This window comes from Lutra lutra, chromosome 17 (assembly GCF_902655055.1).
Source record: "Lutra lutra chromosome 17, mLutLut1.2, whole genome shotgun sequence".
NCBI lineage: Eukaryota > Metazoa > Chordata > Mammalia > Carnivora > Mustelidae > Lutra > Lutra lutra.
In genome coordinates, this window is record NC_062294.1 from 44,490,011 (window position 1) to 44,507,869 (window position 17,859).

At 40.3% G+C, this 17,859-nt stretch overlaps 2 protein-coding genes across 3 annotated transcripts in view; both read left to right on the forward strand.

The window, feature by feature from the left end:
- The window catches only part of ZFP30 (ZFP30 zinc finger protein), a 56,161-nt gene extending 39,636 nt beyond the window's left edge, over window positions 1-16,525 (forward strand). The window contains exons 2-4 of one of the 2 annotated variants that reach the window (XM_047709460.1): window positions 1,556-1,642; window positions 3,750-3,876; window positions 13,510-16,525. In XM_047709460.1, the coding sequence (XP_047565416.1) occupies window positions 1,634-1,642; window positions 3,750-3,876; window positions 13,510-15,200 (1,827 nt within the window). In that variant the 5' untranslated portion in view covers window positions 1,556-1,633 and the 3' untranslated portion in view covers window positions 15,201-16,525. The remainder of the gene's footprint in view (window positions 1-1,555; window positions 1,643-3,749; window positions 3,877-13,509) is intronic. The other variant, XM_047709481.1, reaches the window with a different exon arrangement.
- The window catches only part of LOC125088414 (zinc finger protein 345), a 124,758-nt gene continuing 110,654 nt past the window's right edge, over window positions 3,756-17,859 (forward strand). Inside the window, exon 1 of the mRNA XM_047709557.1 lies at window positions 3,756-3,876. The gene's annotated coding sequence lies outside the window, so the exon portion shown is untranslated. The remainder of the gene's footprint in view (window positions 3,877-17,859) is intronic.

A 17,859-nucleotide genomic window follows, 5' to 3' on the forward strand; every position in this document is an offset into this window, starting at 1 on the left:
CCATCTGGCTTCATTTTAAAAGGCTTCATTCGGGAAAAAAAAAAAAAAAAGCCTTCATTCATGTCAGTTTTTCCAGCTATCATTAAAATAGTCATCAATTCCCACTTCTTACTGTGTTCTTATCAGGAATGGATCATGAATTTTGGGAAATTGTTTTGGGCATTTATGAAGATAGTATGATTTTCTTCCATAGAATGATTAATATCATGGATTATATTATATATATTATAATATGGATATATTATATCATGGATTATATTAGGGAACATTATAATATCAAACCATTTTTTTATTACAGAGAAAGTCCCACTTAATTATGATAGTTTTTTAAATGTGCTGTTGGGTTTTTGTTTGCTGGTATGTCAAATTTTGCAGTAGTATTTGTGATATAATAATATGTTTGGGGTTTTTAAAAAACATTTTATTTATTTATTTGACACAGAGACAGAGATCACAAGTAGGCAGAGAGGCAGGTAGAAAGAGAGGGGGAAGCAGGCTCCCTGCTGAGCAGAGAGCCCCATACGGGCTCTATCTCAGGACCCTGAGATCATGACCTGAGCCAAAGGCAGAGGCTTAACCCACTGAGCCACTCAGGTGCCCCATATATTTGGTTTTTATCCCTAGTTCTTGGCAGAGAACTCCTAACACCCTTGGAGTTTTCTGATAGGAGTATCTTTCATTTTTCATAAAAAGCCCTGAATTTATCCTAATGAAGTGGTTAGGGGTGGGCCCCTAGATCATCTCAGAATGGGGTTGGGTTCACCAGAAAGACTAAGTAATTAGAGGATTGGAACTTTCCAACCCATCCACTGACCTCTAGGAAAGGGGTGGTTGGCACTGGAGGTTACAAGCCATAAAAACTCTTGCACTAGGATATTTGATGAGCTTCTGGATTGGTAACACACTGAGCTGTTGTGAGGGTGGCATTCCCAGAGAGGGCATGGAAAGCTCCAAGCATTCTGCCTGCCAATACCTTGTCCTCTGCATCTTTTCCATTTGGCTGTTCCAGAGTTGTATCCTTTATAATAAATTCATAAATGTAAGTAGAATACATTCCTGAGTATGTGAGCTATCCTAGCAAAGTATAAAACTTAGGAGGAGATTGTGGGAGCCCCCAGTTTATAGCTGGTTGGTCAGAAGTACTGGTGGCTAGGGATTTCAGTTTGGCTTCTGGAGTTCAGCACAGCTTTGTGGGATTGAGCCCTTAAGCTGTGGGAGCAAAGCATCTCACTTCATCCTTGTATGTATGTGTGTGGGGGTGGGGGGGAGATACCTGGGGCAGCTGTGCTCACCAGGGCTTCCTAGGTATGCCCCTATATTAGGATGTGAGATTCCCTAGAAAACTAGCACCCTCTGAAGTCCTGTTCAGCATCATGGGGATTAAGGAAAAGTCTGGCCTGAATTCCTTCTGCCACAGCTGTATTCCATTGGATTTGAAGGAAGGCTAAGATTTTTCCAAACTCCCTCAAAGAGGTGAAATAAAGGTAGTCCCAAGGTGCTTATTTTGTAGGCTCTGAGGCAAGCCTGACCTCATGGCTTCTTTTTCCCTCTCCAGCCCTGCCTTCTCCGGACTCCACACATCTCCAGAAGAAGAAGCCAGAAAACCGATCAGTCCTGACAGTTCTAAAAAAACATGCCCCATGTGAGTTGCTATTTCATTTTTCCTCCTTCAAGTACAGTCATTTGTTGTGTGATGTGAATACCAGATTTCTTTATCTCAAAATGTTCTGCCTTCCTTAGTTCCCTAAGGGAACTGCTCCCAAATGTTTCCCATTTCAGTGACTGATCCTAGCAAAGAGATCCATTCTTCTCTAAATACTTTCCCCCTCACCAGTGTTTAGGTGTTGTTGTTTGTTTTTTTTTTTTCCCCAGCTCATTCTACATTTTTTACATGCAAAGTCTTCTGCCAGGAACCCTAAGGAAGCAGAAATGTCTCCCCTTAAGAGCAATATTAGTATAACGGTTTGGTGAGGTAGTTATATGGGACCCATAACACTGATCTCTACAAACCTAGGTTTCCCACTTGGAAGTGACAGCATTTCTGCTGGATGTTCCAGGTCTCAGTGTATGATGACATTTTCTGCGAGGCTTTTAAGATTGAGTCTGAGAAGGAAGAGATCTTGCCTCTTGTATAGTTTCCTGTTGATGTTGTCACAAAATTTCACAAACTTAGCGACTTGAAACAACCCAAGTTTATTATCTATAGTTTTGGAGGTCAAAGTCTGAAATTGGCTTTATAGGCTAAAATCAAGATGTTGGTAGGTCTGTGTTCTTCTGGAGGTTCTAGAGGAGAATCTATTTCCTTGCATTTTTCCAGGTGCTGTAGGCTGCCCACATTCCTTGGCTCATGGCTTCCTTCCATTTTCAGAGCCAGCAGTCATCATTCTGACTTCTGCTTTCATTATCATATCTCCTTCTCTGACTCTTCTGCCTGCCTCTATCACTTAAAATACCCTTATGATTACATTGGGCCCAACCAGATAATCCAGGATAATCTACCCATCTAATGATCCTTAATCACATCTACATTTGTCATATAAGGTTATGTACTCAAAGGTTCCAGGGAGTCAGATGAGGACATCTTTGTTGGGGGGCGGGAGCTGTTATTCTATATACCACAACCCTCTTGCCCAGGAACCAATGAGAGGATGATCAGCAGTCAGGTTTACCTTGGAGTTGGCCAGAATGTGTCCATGATGCCTATTACACCTAGATTGGCATCCATCAGCTTGCACAAAAGGACGTAGAAATAAAATCTGCCAGATGCCTACTCTCTTGAAAATTGTAGATTCTTAGGGCTCAAAGACATTAGAGAATTTAATTGAAATATTCCCAAATAAGCAGATCATTTCATCCATAAAATGGAAATGTCAGTTATATTCAGTGACATAATGTTGGGACTTCAAGAATTTGAATCTTCAAAAAATTCTTCTTTTTTTTTTTTTAAGATTTAAAAAAAATTTGGAGAGAGAGAATGTGTGTGTGAGTGGGAGGAGGGGCAGAAGGAGAGGGAGAGAGAATCCCAAGCAGACTCCTTGCCCAGTGGGGCACCCCATGCAGGGCTCAATCCCAGGACCCTGGGATCATGACCTGAGCCAAAGATCAGATGCTTAACTGACCGAGCCACCCAGGTACCCCCCAGTCCCCCAAGTTCAATGTTTTAGCCTACAGATTTCTTTTTTTTTTTTTTTTTAAGATTTTATTTATTTGACACAAAGAGAGAGAGATCACAAGTAGCCAGAGAGGTAGGCAGAGAGAGAAGGAAACAGGCTCCCTGCTGAGCAGAGAGCCCAATGTGAGGCTCTATTCCAGGACCCTGAGATCATGACCTGAGCCAAAGGCAAGGCTTTAACCCACTGAGCCACCCAGGTGCCCCAGGAACTCATATTTATTGAGAATTTACTATTTTTTGGAATTTGAAAGCTTAATATGCTGTGTTACTGCATATACTATTTCATTTAATGAGAGAACTGCATTCATCTGGCCTTTTGTATTCCTGGACTTTTCAGGTTAATAGAATTATCCTATTATACATAGGAAGTTTTGTCTTCCTCTGTGCAATAGGAGTGATCAAGGATCCTATTGACACTATAGTTCAGGGACTTAATTTCCTTTAATGTTACAAGGTGTTCAGCCATGGCCCATTTACTGTGTCATCCCCTTCCTTCATGGCCTGCTCTTTTTTTCCTCACTTTACCTCAAAGTCATTGTCACATTTTTACCAATAACACGTGGATTTGTTGTTTCAGTGGTTGGTGACTTTCAGGGATGTGGCCATCAACTTCTCTCAGGAGGAGTGGGAATGCCTTAACTCCACTCAGAGGGACTTGTACAGGGATGTGATGTTGGAGAACTACAGCAACCTGATCTCGCTGGGTAAGATCATCTCAGAACTTGACTCCCATATTTTCTGCCTGTGTCATTATGGTTTTCTGATTTTTATTCCCTAAGGAAAGGTTTGAGTTTTTTGGAGGTAGAAGTGTAATCAAAGTCAAGTAGTTCACAGCATGGCCTGCACCAGATCAAGCACAACCCAAAGGAAATGTTGAAAGCAAAGACTTTTTTATTATTTGTTAAAGTAAGGACACCGGGAGATCGCTCTGAAAGCACTGTCTCCCTGTGGGGTTAGTAGAGGAAGTTCTTAAGCAGTGTGGCAGGGCGCCAGGACGGGGCTCATATGTGCCCTTCTGGTTCAGTTGGACATGCCTGGCATTTCAACATGCCAGTGTGTGTATTGTATGTTCAAAACATGGCAGAAAATTCCACTCACAGGAGGATGTCTTTGTATTTTTTTTTTATTTTGTTTTTAATTTTTTTATTTTTTTCAGCATAACAGTATTCATTATTTTTGCACCACACCCAGTGCTCCATGCAATCCGTGCCCTCTACAATACCCACCACCTGGTGCCCCCAACCTCCCACCCCCCACCCCTTCAAAATTCTCAGATCGTTTTTCAGAGTCCATAGTCTCTCATGGTTCACCTCCCCCTCCAATTTCCCTCAACTCCCTTCTCCTCTCCATCTCCCCTTGTCCTCCATGCTATTTGTTATGCTCCACAAATAAGTGAAACCATATGATAATTGACTCTCTCTGCTTGACTTATTTCACTCAGCACAATCTCTTCCAGTCCCGTCCATGTTGCTACAAAACTTGGGGATTCATCCTTTCTTTCTTTTTTTTTTACAGCTTTATAAACATATATTTTTATCCCCAGGGGTACAGGTCTGTGAATCGCCAGGTTTACACACTTCGCAGCACTCACCATAGCACATACCCTCCCCAATATCCATAACCCCACCCCCTCTCCCAACCCCCTCCCCCCATCAACCCTCAGTTTGTTTTGTGAGATTAAGAGTCACTTATGGTTTGTCTCCCTCCCAATCCCATCTTGTTTCATTTACTCTTCTCCTACCCCCTCAACCCCCCATGTTGCATCATATGATCTCCCTGATATGAGGGAGATCATATGATAGTTGTCTTTCTCCGATTGACTTATTTCGCTAAGCATGATACCCTCTAGTTCCATCCACGTCGTCGCAAATGGCAAGATTTCATTTCTTTTGATGGCTGCATAGTATTCCATTGTGTATATATACCACATCTTCTTTATCCATTCGTCTGTAGATGGACATCTAGGTTCTTTCCATAGTTTGGCTATTGTAGACATTGCTGCTATAAACATTCGGGTGCATGTGCCCCTTCGGATCACTATGTTTGTATCTTTAGGGTAAATACCCAGCAGTGCAATTGCAGGGTCATAGGGTAGTTCTATTTTCAACATTTTGAGGAACCTCCATGCTGTTTTCCAGAGTGGTTGCACCAGCTTGCATTCCCACCAACAGTGTAGGAGGGTTCCCCTTTCTCCGCATCCTCGCCAGCATCTGTCATTTCCTGACTTGTTAATTTTAGCCATTCTGACTGGTGTGAGGTGATATCTCATGGTGGTTTTGATTTGTATTTCCCTGATGCCGAGTGATATGGAGCACTTTTTCATGTGTCTGTTGGCCATCTGGATGTCTTCTTTGCAGAAATGTCTGTTCATGTCCTCTGCCCATTTCTTGATTGGATTATTTGTTCTTTGGGTGTTGAGTTTGCTAAGTTCTTTATAGATTTTGGACACTAGCCCTTTATCTGATATGTCATTTGCAAATATCTTCTCCCATTCTGTCAGTTGTCTTTTGGTTTTTTTAACTGTTTCCTTTGCTGTGCAAAAGCTTTTGATCTTGATAAAATCCCAAAAGTTCATTTTTGCCCTTGCTTCCCTTGCCTTTGGTGATGTTCCTAGGAAGATGTTGCTGCGGCTGACGTCGAAGAGGTTGCTGCCTATGTTCTCCTCGAGGATTTTGATGGATTCCTTTCTCACATTGAGATCCTTCATCCATTTTGAGTCTATTTTCGTGTGTGGTGTAAGGAAATGATCCAATTTCATTTTTCTGCATGTGGCTGTCCAATTTTCCCAACACCATTTATTGAAGAGGCTGTCTTTTTTCCATTGGACATTCTTTCCTGCTTTGTCGAAGATGAGTTGACCATAGAGTTGAAGGTCCATTTCTGGGCTCTCTATTCTGTTCCATTGATCTATGTGTCTGTTTTTGTGCCAGTACCATGCTGTCTTGATGATGACAGCTTTGTAATAGAGCTTGAAGTCCGGAATTGTGATGCCACCAACTTTGGCTTTCTTTTTCAATATTCCTTTGGCTATTCGAGGTCTTTTCTGGTTCCATATAAATTTTAGGATTATTTGTTCCATTTCTTTGAAAAAAATGGATGGTACTTTGATAGGAATTGCATTAAATGTGTAGATTGCTTTAGGTAGCATAGACATTTTCACAATATTTATTCTTCCAATCCAGGAGCATGGAACATTTTTCCATTTCTTTGTGTCTTCCTCAATTTCTTTCATGAGTACTTTATAGTTTTCTGAGTATAGATTCTTAGTCTCTTTGGTTAGGTTTATTCCTAGGTATCTTATAGTTTTGGGTGCAATTTGTATTTTTTTTTAATTTAAATTCAATTAGCCAGCATAAAGTACATCTTAGTATTACAGCGGGTCACGTTGCCCTCTGTCACTTCCTTCAGTGTCTCTCTTTGATGACCAATGGCCTGGATTTGAATCTGGGACTCCTATACCATGACCATATCACATTTCTTTTCTTTTAAGATGGATGTTCGATCCCTAAACCAGATGTGTTTTCCTTATTAGAGCAAGGGAAGGACCCCTGGATGGTGATGAGAGCCATGATAAGAAGAAGGAGCTCAGGTGGATAAGAGTTAGTCACATAGGAGCAGCTCTTGCTGACAATAAGACAGCTGGTCTGTGAGGTGGCCGCGCTTCGAGATGTTTGTGCGAAGCTCTCTTCAAAGGCCTGTGGAAAGAAGTCTAAGGTCTCAGCAGGAAAGTGATATCAGTATGAGTTCCCAAAGGAAATTTCTTTCCAACTCACATTTACCACTCTTCCTCTCTCATATTCCCCTTTAATTTTTTCCCCCTTTAGGTTTTTTTGTTTTTAATTTTGTTTTTTTTTTTAAGATTTTATTTATTTATTTGACAGAGAGAGAGAGATCACAAGTGGCAGAGAGTCAGGCAGAGAGAGAGGGGGAAGCAGGTTCCTTGTTGAGCAGAGAGCCCGATGTGGGGCTCGATCCCAGGACCCTGAAATCATGACCCAAGCTGAAGGCAGCGGCTTAATCCACTGAGACACCCAGGCGCCCTTTTCCCTTTTAGTTTTAATGAGGAGGCTACTTTTGGTCTCTTCCAGAGATAATTCTCTTACTTATTTTTTTAATTGGGTTTGTATTTCCAGACAGCAAATGTTTGTGGAGAGCTTGCTGTGTTCTTAGATTAGGATTACCAGGGACGATTTCCCAGAGGAGGTAATTTTGAACTGAGACCTGAATGAAATTAGCCATGCCAAAAAAAAAAAAAAAAAAGTGTGTGTTGAGGCAGATGGTGCAGAAGTGCAGAGGTCCTGAGGAGATGCTGTACTTCACTTATCTGAGGATCAGCAAGAAGGTCAGTATGGTTAGAGCAAGGAGAGTGAAAGTGGAAATTAATGATGAATTCAGAGAAATAGACAGAAAACAGATCACATGACGCCATAGGCCATTGCAAGGAACAAGATTTTATTCTAAGCATGATAAGAAGCTGTTGGAGGGTTTTGTGCAGATGAGTAAGGGATCTTTGTTTAAAGATCACTCTGGGTGCTTGTGTAGAATGAGGGTAAGAATGAAAGCAGGAAGACCAGTTAGAGGGCTAGTTCAGAATTCCACATTAGAGATAACAGTGGCTTGGAATGGGGTTTAATATGTGAAGGTGATGAGAATGGGTTATATTCTGGTTATATTTGATGGTACAATTAGTAGGATTTGCTGAAGGATTGGAAATAAAAAGCCATCAGAGTTTGGAAGCCTGTAGAAGGAAGTCAAGAGTAATGCATCTGAGGGGCGCCTGGGTGGCTCAGTTGGTTAGGCCTTCAGGTCAGGTCATGATCCCAGAGTCCCAGGATCGAGTCCTGCATTGGGCTCCCAGCTCCAGGGGGAGTCTGCTTCTCCCTCTGACCTTCTCTCCTCTCATGCTCTCTCTCACTCTTTCTCTCACGTAAATAAATAAAATCTTAAAAAAAAAAAAAGAGTAATGCATTTGAGATGGCCAGACTATGTCCTTAATAGAGAAGTTAGATAAGCATTTAAAAGCCTACAGGATGATAGTCAGGACTGAGGGATAAATATGGGTTAATCTCTGGATAATGGGGTTAGATGAGATTATGGAGAGAAGTGATCTAAAAGGAAGTCAAGGTGAAGTCCAGGGACTAAACCATGGGGCATTCCAGCATTTAGGTGGGAAAAGGAAAATGATCTAGCAAAGGAAATTCAGGAGTAACATAAGTAACCTATGATCTAGGATGCAATCAGGAATGCAGAGGGCTGGAAGCCAATGACAAACACAAAGAGGGATGACAAACACAAGTGACAGATGCTGCTATGAGATCAAGGAAGATGAAGGATGAGACCTGGCTACTGGATTTGGCAAGACAAAGGGTACTGGTGACCCAGACAGAGTAGGTTTGGAAATGAGAGGAATAACAACTTGATTGTAGAGGATTAAACAGAGAACAGGGAAGAAATAAGCCAACAATAAAAACTACTGTGGGGCAGTGACTTATCTCACCAGGCAGTGTTGAGGGCCCATTTGAGAAATTCTCAAAAGTATAAATAGAGTTTTAAAATGTATTAGAAGTTTTTATTAATATTTTTTAAAGACTTTTTTAAAAAAGGTTTTATTTATTTGACAGAGAGAGAGAGAGAGATCACAAGTAGGCAGAGAGGCAGTCAGAGAGAGGCAGGGGAGGTAGGCTCCCTGCTGAGCAGAGAACCCAAATGCATTGGCTCGATCTCAGGACCCTGAGATCATGACCTGTGCTGAAGGCAGAGGCTTAACCCACTGAGCCACTCAGGCACCCCGTATTAGAAGTTTGTAATAATAGTGCTATGATAATTAGGACAAAGAAGTGTGAAGTGTGATTCGAGTTTGTATATGTAGTAGTATTTCAACTGCATAAAAGTGCAAGGGAAAGAGCCTGGAAGGAAATACGGCAAAGATGTTAATTAGGAGGGTGGGAGAGAAAGGGGAGGAAAAGTATTGACAGGAAATACAGACATTTCTTTTGAGAAGTTTTACCAGGAAGGAGTATAGTAAATGAAAAAGAGCTACAAGGTGAACCACAGAATCAAAGGAGAGGTTGTTCTCTTTTAATTTCAAGGAAGAGTCTTTAAGATGGAGATGAATATTGGAAAGATGGTACAAGAGTAAGTGATCTGGAAATATGGGTGGTAGCAATCAGAAAGGATTGTTACTCAAAATTGAAATTTTGGAGGTCTTGCCATAATTGTAAGTAGCAAGGTCTGTTATGTGTGCTGTAAGGGAAGAAAGGGAGGAAAACAGTGCTTCAGAGGAAGCAGTGTGCTAAAGGTTGCAATCAGAGCAAGAAGTGAAGAGAACACACAGAAGGGAGGGAGGCTGAGGTTGCAGAGTATTTGCAGCAAGTATACTGTGAGTTCCCAGAGGTCTACTGGTTAGAGGTGAGAGAATATGGCGTCACAGGAAAAGATGTCTAGACCCAGAATGAGACAAGAGTTCTAGTGATGAACAAGGATGCAGGAAACCAGGGCTTTCCAGGAGTATTGGAATACCCAGAGATGTCAAGCATTACAGGGTTGGTCCTGGAGTAGTTTCTCTGGGAAAGGTTAATACTTCTTCCTATTATAGGCTAAGGGTAGTGACATTGTTGGACGAAGAGCTGATGGAAGTCAAGCCTTCCCGGGAGAAGGCAGCCTTAATAGCAGGATGTGGAGGTCTTACCAACATCCAAAGCTCTGGGGCCTCTCTTGTAAGCTGTAGCAGGTGGAGTGGCTATTTGATATTAGAGAGAAATACAGGTGTAGCATTGCTGGAGTCTGTGACTGGGGACAGCTTTTCAGGAATAGCAAAGGGACATGAAGTTTCAGGGGAGCCCTGAAAGGATGTAAAGCAGGTGGGGAGGCTGAGGGTAGAGGGAAGAAGAGCATTCTTGGCAGAGGCAACAGTGTCCTGAAGGCCATAGGAGGATGGAGCTTGGTGTAATATGAGGTATTCAGAGAAGGCCCTTGTAGTTGGAGCCTAGTGCAGGACAGGTGCCAGGTGTGAGTTTGGAGAGTCTGACAGGGTCTAGGCCAGAAAGAACCTTCTAGGGGTTCTAAAAATGACTCGGTGTAGGTGCTCGGGTGGCTCAGTTGGTGCATCTAACTCTTGATTTTGGCTCTGGTCATGATCTTGAGGTCCTGGGATGGAGCCACATCACTGGGGAGTCTACTTGAGGATTCTCTTCCTCTGCCCCTCCTCCCACTTGCACGCGTTCTCTCTCTCTCTCTCAAATACATAATCAAATCTTTAAAAAAACGACTTGGTGGGATATGAGCAGCATTTATTTTTATTTTTTGGTTTTGTTTTGTTTCTTAAAGAAAATTACACAGAAGAGAACATTTAAAAAATATCAGAATGCATTCCATGTAGCAAAGATAATTTCATGTTTTATGTTTGTGTATTGTATAATTTCATTGTTTTATGTTTGTGTATTGGATCATAATATAACATGTATTTCTTATCTTTGAATTTTGTCCCCAAAGCATTTGTGAGCTAATGAAGAATCTTGAGCAGGACAGTGAAACAATGCAATTTACATGCTTAATTTACATCACTCTTGACTGCCAGGTGGAGATTAGAAGAAAGGGTCTCAGGACATGATGGAGTGGGTTATTGTTCTGCTTCAAAGAGGAGGTGCCCTAGCCTTCCTCAGAGTGCTGGTAGTGGCACTGGGGATAAGCAAACAGATTCAAGGGCAATTTAGTAGATCAGTTCAGCAGGAGTTGAGGGGGGCAAGAATGAAAGAGGTCTCCCCAAATCCTGCTTTTCAGACTCCATTTTGTCATCACTTATGCACTTTTCTTGTTTCTTCCATTTATTTAATACAACAAAAGGAACCGTTTAATCATGTTATTATAACTTGGAGAGCACTTGGTTCTAAACTGGATTTGTTTGATCCTTTACACTGTTCCATTAATCACCATATTCCAGTTGGGTTCTTTCCTAGTGATATGTGGTTTTTGTAAGCCATATTGTGCTTCTCTTTCAAAAATATAGTAAAACCCAGATACTCTCATCCCAGTACATTTTGCTGACATGAGTTGATGTTAAACTGAGCTGCGTGAGGTTTTCTGTTTTTGTTTGTAATTTCTTTCTGCTTTTTAGCAAAAGCATGCTTTCCTTGGATTTCTGACTCATTTCTTTTTAAAAAGGATTTTAGAGTGGGGAGGGGCAGAGGAAGAAGGAGAGAGAATCTTAAGCAGGGTCCATGCCCAGCAGAACCCGATGTGAGGCTCAATCCCACAACCCTGAGATCATGACCTGAGCTGAAATCAAGAGTCAGATGTTTAGGGCACCTGGGTGGCTCAGTGGGTTAAGCAGCTGCCTTCGGCTCAGGTCATGATCTCGGGGTCCTGGGATCGAGTCCCGCATCGGGCTCTCTGCTCGGCAGGGAGCCTGCTTCCCTCTCTCTCTCTGCCTGCCTCTCGGTCTACTTGTGATCTCTCTCTGTCAAATAAATAAATAAAATCTTTAAAAAAAAAAAAGAGTCAGATGTTTAAGTAACTGTGTCACCCAGGCGCCCCTGTGATTCATTTCTAAAGACTGTTTAAACTTGATTTTGCTGGCTTATGTTGATTTTTCTCTCTTAGTATCATCCTCTGTTACATTTTACAGCCTATGCGCAGTGTCGTCAGAGACTGTGCCTCACGCTCCAGTCCTATTGGATAGTGTTCTACATTTAAAAGTTATACCTACTCGTCTTTGTTCAGAATGACTTAACATTTTCTTTACTGTGTAAACTTGTCAGTATTTTTAGAATATTGTGGAAATGATTTCTGGGAGATACGAGAACATTTGACCTTGAGTGGAATGTACTGGGAAGGAAGACCTAAAAAAATGTATAAAGAGAGAAAGAAAATACTGTGTATGCTTTCTGTGTTCTGGTAATAGCTATAAACAGGTATATTTTTTTCTACACTTATAAAGCTTGAGGAGTAGGAAGATCAACATAAACAAATGAAATACAATTCTAGAATTGGCAAAATGGACACAAGAGTGAGGAATAAGGTAGATGTGTAGAGATTAAGATAAAGCACGGACCAGGTAGAGTTCTCCGGGATAGTCTTCCTGAGCAGCTGCCATTTAAGTTAGGACATTTCTGAGAAAAAGGTATTGGCCATGCAGAGAGCATTTCTGGAAGATGGAGCAGCATGTGAGAATCTAAAATGGGAAAGAATTTGATATGTTCCAGGAACTTAAATAAAGCCAGTAAGAGCATTGTTTCTGAAAATAGTAATGGTTCAAAATGAGGTCAGAAAGGTAATCAAGGAATGGATCATGCAGGGGCTTTTGGGCCGTGAACAGGAATTTGGATTTTATTTGAAGTACAAGGTGTAAACCACTGAAAAGTTTTAAGCTGTATTTTCAAAATTTTTTCCTAGACCAGAAGCATCTGGGGAGATTGATAAATGAAAGAAAATTTGCATTTTTCAGGTTGTCGATAAATATTGAGTGTCAATAATGTGCAAGTAATGGTTCTAGGCACGAAAAATAAAGCAGAGAATGAAGCAAAGTCATTGCTTTGACTAGGCATGGGGGAGACAGACAAGGCACCAACTTTAAAAATAATGTGTCCGTTAGTGATAAATGTAATATAGGTGCAGTTCTATATTAGGTGTTTTGATAATGTGACATTTGAGCAGAAAACTGAAGTGAGAGAGCAGATACCTGGGGAAAGAGCATTCCAAAAGGTAAACACAGAGGCATATGCTTGGCATTTTTGAACAGCAAGGAAGCCATTGTGCTGAGAACAGAATGAATAATTAGGAGTGGTAAGAGACAACATCAGAGAAGGGCAAGCTCTTGTAGAGTAAGGTCTTGTGGGCCATAATAAGTAAGGACTTTGGGTATTATTCTGAGATGTAAACTCTTAGAAGATTTTTGCAGGGGAGTAATATGATATGAATTACATTTTCAAAGAATTCTTCTGGCTTCTGTGTGAAGGTAGGGGCCAAGTTCAAAAAACAGAGACCAGTTAAGAGGCTATCACAGTGAGAGACAGGTGGCTTGGCCTTGGGTGATAGTAGTGGATGTGGTCAGATACTTGATAAACTTTAATAGGAAAGGTAATAGGACTTGTTGCTAGATTGGATATCTACCCAGACATTTGATCGAATATGTTTCTACAACTACTTTCTTCTCTATAAACTCCCCTTATTCTATGTTTCCTCCTTGTACCTTTTATTTTAATTGCACAAAATCTTTCAGCACTGTTTCAGCCATTGTGTTCTTATAAGAACTTTTACTTTATCTACCATTTTTACTTTAGAAGTTTCATTTCTCCTTGTAAACAGAAGCAGCAGGAATTTGCTTTCTTGTTATCTTCTAGACTTGGAATCCAATTGTGAGACCAAAAAGTCATTTTCAGAAAAGGGAGCTTATGAAATGGAATCACTGCAATGGGAAAATATGAGGAAACCTATCAGCCATAACCTTGATTACAATGGTCTTAGAGATACAATGGAGGGCAAAGGAATGTTTGAAGGTCAACAGAAAAGTCAGGAAGGACTTTACATGCACATGAAAATTACCTATGGTGAAAAAGCCACTCAGAGCCATTCTATGTCACCTACTCTTCAGATAAATCCTACCAAGGAAAAATTGTACAAATGTAAGGAATGTGAACAAGCTTTCAACTACTTGCCGTGCCTTACTCAACATGAGAAGAGTCATAATAAAGAAAAACACTCCGAAGTCAAGAAACGTAGGAAGACCTTCAGCAAAAAGCCAACCTATATTCAACATCAGAGGATTCAGAATAGTGAAAAGCCTTATGAGTGTATGGAATGTGGGAAGGCTTTTGGTCGTAGTTCTGATCTGATTCAACATCAGAAAATTCATACTAATGAAAAACCTTACCAGTGTAAGGCATGTGGGAAGGCTTTTATTCGTGGTTCACAGCTCACTGAACATCAGAGAGTTCATACAGGAGAGAAACCATATGAATGTAAGAAATGTGGGAAAGCCTTTAGTTATTGTTCACAGTATACTCTCCATCAGAGAATTCATAGTGGTGAAAAACCCTATGAATGTAAGGAATGTGGGAAGACCTTTATTCTTGGCTCCCAGCTTACTTACCATCAGAGAATTCATAGTGGTGAGAAACCCTATGAGTGTAAGGAATGTGGAAAAGCCTTTATTCTTGGTTCACACCTTACTTATCATCAAAGAGTTCATACTGGTGAAAAGCCTTACAGATGTAAAGAATGTGGGAAGGCCTTTTTATGTGCCTCCCAACTTAATGAACATCAGAGAATCCATACTGGTGAGAAACCCTATGAATGTAAGGAATGTGGGAAGGCCTTTTTTCGTGGCTCACAACTAACTTATCACCTGAGAGTTCATACAGGTGAGAGACCCTATAAATGCAAAGAATGTGGGAAAGCCTTTATTTCTAATTCTAATCTTACTCAACATCAGAGAATTCATACAGGTGAAAAACCCTACAAATGTAAAGAATGTGAGAAGGCCTTTATTTGTGGCAAACAACTTAGTGAACATCAGAGAATTCATACAGGTGAGAAACCCTTTGAATGTAAGGAGTGTGGAAAGGCTTTTATTCGTGGTGCATATCTTACTCAACATGAAAAAATTCATGGTGAGAAGCATTATGAATGTAAGGAATGTGGGAAGACCTTTTTTCGTGCCACACAACTTATATATCACCAGAGAATTCATACAGGTGAGAAACCCTACAAATGTAAGGAATGTGACAAGGCTTTTATTTATGGCTCACAACTTAGTGAACACCAGAGAATTCATAGAGGTGAAAAACCCTATGAATGTAAGCAATGTGGGAAGGCCTTTATTCGTGGCTCACATCTTACTGAACATCTAAGAACTCATTCCGGTGAGAAACCCTATGGATGTAAGGAATGTGGGAAGGCCTTTAGTCGTGGCTCAGAACTTATTCTACATCAAAGGATCCATACTGGTGAGAAACCTTATGTGTGTGTTCAATGTGGTAAAGACTTTAGACGTCATTCACAACTTACTCAACATATGAGGCTTCATAATTGAAAAAGCCTTGAATATGATTTAATATACGAAAGGCTTCCAAAAAAAGAAAGAAAGAAAAGAAAAGAAAAGAGAGGCTTCCATGTCTTCAACAACTCTGGAATGTCAGAGACCCATGTTATGTTCATAATGAATTTAGGACATCTTCTGCTTGTGCTCAACATCTATTAATTTTGAGAAAGCTTATATTAATGAATGCAGAAGTAACTTCTGGAACCCATTAAACATTTTTAAGAATCTCTACATCTTGGAATGTAATGCTGAAGTATACCCTTTATTGAGCACCATTTCTATTTCACCATTTTCTGTGCAATTGGAGAAGTTACTTAACTTCTCTGTGCCTCAGTTTATTTGTGTAAAATAATGTAATGATATCACATTGATTAAATTATAAATGATTAATTGTATGCAACTCCCGTTGGAAAGTATCTGATACTTGGTATCTGTTATTATTGCCATTATTATATGCTGTTAGAGAAGTCAAATGGTAAGTATTTTTGAGTACAGAAAGATGTAAGCATTTTATTACTGTCTATCTCATTTTTTGTTTTTGCTTTAGATTTTATTTATTTGAGAGAGAGAGCACATGTGCACAAGTGAGTTTGGGTGGTGGCTGAGTGCGGAGCCTGATTAGGGGCTCAATCCCAGGAACCTGGGATCATGACCTGAGCCAAAGGCAGATGCTTAACCAACTGAGCCACCCAGGCACCCCACTTTTTGTTTTGTTTTTACCATCTATCCCTTTTTGAACACCAGATAATTTATTCTATGTCAGAAGCTTTAGAATATAATAAGGGCAGGAAGCTCTCCATTTTAGAGCTCATAAATTTTGCTGTACCAGATAATACTGCAAACAAATTATAGAAGAAATTCCTTCAGGGTTATAGAGCTTTTTTATAAAATCAAGGAGAGTTGATTTTTCTGAAGCAAATTCCAAAAGCAGAAGTTGTTATTCTACATTTTCTAATTACTACTTTAAGGGGAAAATAATATATCAAGAAAATGATAGCCAAGTAGCTCCATTAAAATAAAAAAATTACTAAAAGAAGAAAAACTATGTAAATTACTACTGTCTTAAATGAGAAATCAAAATTTACCAACTATAGTTTTTTCTCATTATCTGTATCTAATCCATTCCTGATAATATATTGAGTAGTACATTTTCAGATGCCCAAATTTCAGAGTCTACATTGCATTATTTTAAATGGGAAAAAAGATAATATGTTTTCAGCCCATTCAAATGTCCTGATTAGGGGGCACCTGGGTGGCTCAGTGGGTTAAGCCTCTGCCTTCAGCTCAGGTAATGATCCCAGGGTCCGGGGATCAAGTCCTGCATCGGGCTCTCTGCTCAGCAGGGAGCCTGCTTCCCTTTCTCTTTCTCTGCCTGCCTCTCTGCCTACTTGTGGTCTCTCTCTGTCAAATAAATAAATAAAAATCTTCGAAAAAAAAAAAAAAAAACCCTGCAAATGTCCTGATTAGGTTTAAATTCAACTTTAGCCATCTACTTGATTTCTCTCAAAGATTTCAGAATAAGGGGTGCCTGGGTGGCTCAGTGGGTTAAGCCTCTGCCTTTGGCTCAGGTCATGGTCTCAGGGTCCTGGGATCGAGCCCCACATCTTTAAAAAAAAAGATTTCAGAATAATAGAAAACATTTTAAATCCAGTAAACAAGTAAATAATTAGCAGATGTGATTGTACATGCAATGATTTTATTTTTTAAATGATTTTACTGATTTATTTGAGAGAGAAAGAAAGCATGAGCAGGGGGAGGGGGAGAGGGAGAGAGAGAAGCAGAGTCTTTGATGAGCAGGGAGCCCAACATGGGGCTCGATCCCAGGACTTGAGATCAGGATCTGAGCTGAAGGGTAGATGCCTCACCCACTGAGCAACCTAGGTGCCCCTGCATGCGATGATTTTATTTTATTTTTTTTTAAATATTTTTATTTATTTATTTGACAGAGATCACAAGTAGGCAGAGAGGCAGGCAGAGAGAGAGGGGGGAAGGGGAAAGCAGGCTCCCTGCTGAGCAGAGAACCCGATATGGGGCTCGATCCCAGGACCCTGAGATCATGACCTGAGCCGAAGGCAGAGACTTTAACCCACTGAGCCACCCAGGCACCCCACATGCAATGATTTTAAACATAAAGTATGGATTATGTTTTTCTTCTACACTTCAAGAAACAGATACTATGGTATAAATAATGCAATGCATAGTACATAATGGACACAAATAATAATTAAGAAAATAAAATAATAATAATAGTAAAATAAAAACCACTGATAGAGTAATTGAAACAGAAGTTTCCCAAACAATACTTAACCTTTTCTACATGTGATGATGTGATGTGCTCTGCTGTTTTCTATTATATTGTCTGTAATAAACACTACAGCCCACTCCATTGTCTTCACAACTTAATACTGTTCCTTATCCCCACTCTGAAAGACACTGCTTTTACAGTTTATAGTACATAATTATAATCCAGGACCCCCTGGGTGGCTCAGTCGGTTGAGTGTCTGACTCTTGATTTTGGCTCAGGTCATGATCTTAGAGTTACAAGATTGAGCCCTGCATGCACATGCTTTCTCTCTCTTAAAAAAAATTATAATCCAAATGCTAATTTGCCATTTTTAAAAGTATAAAAAAAATTGAGAACCATGAGAAC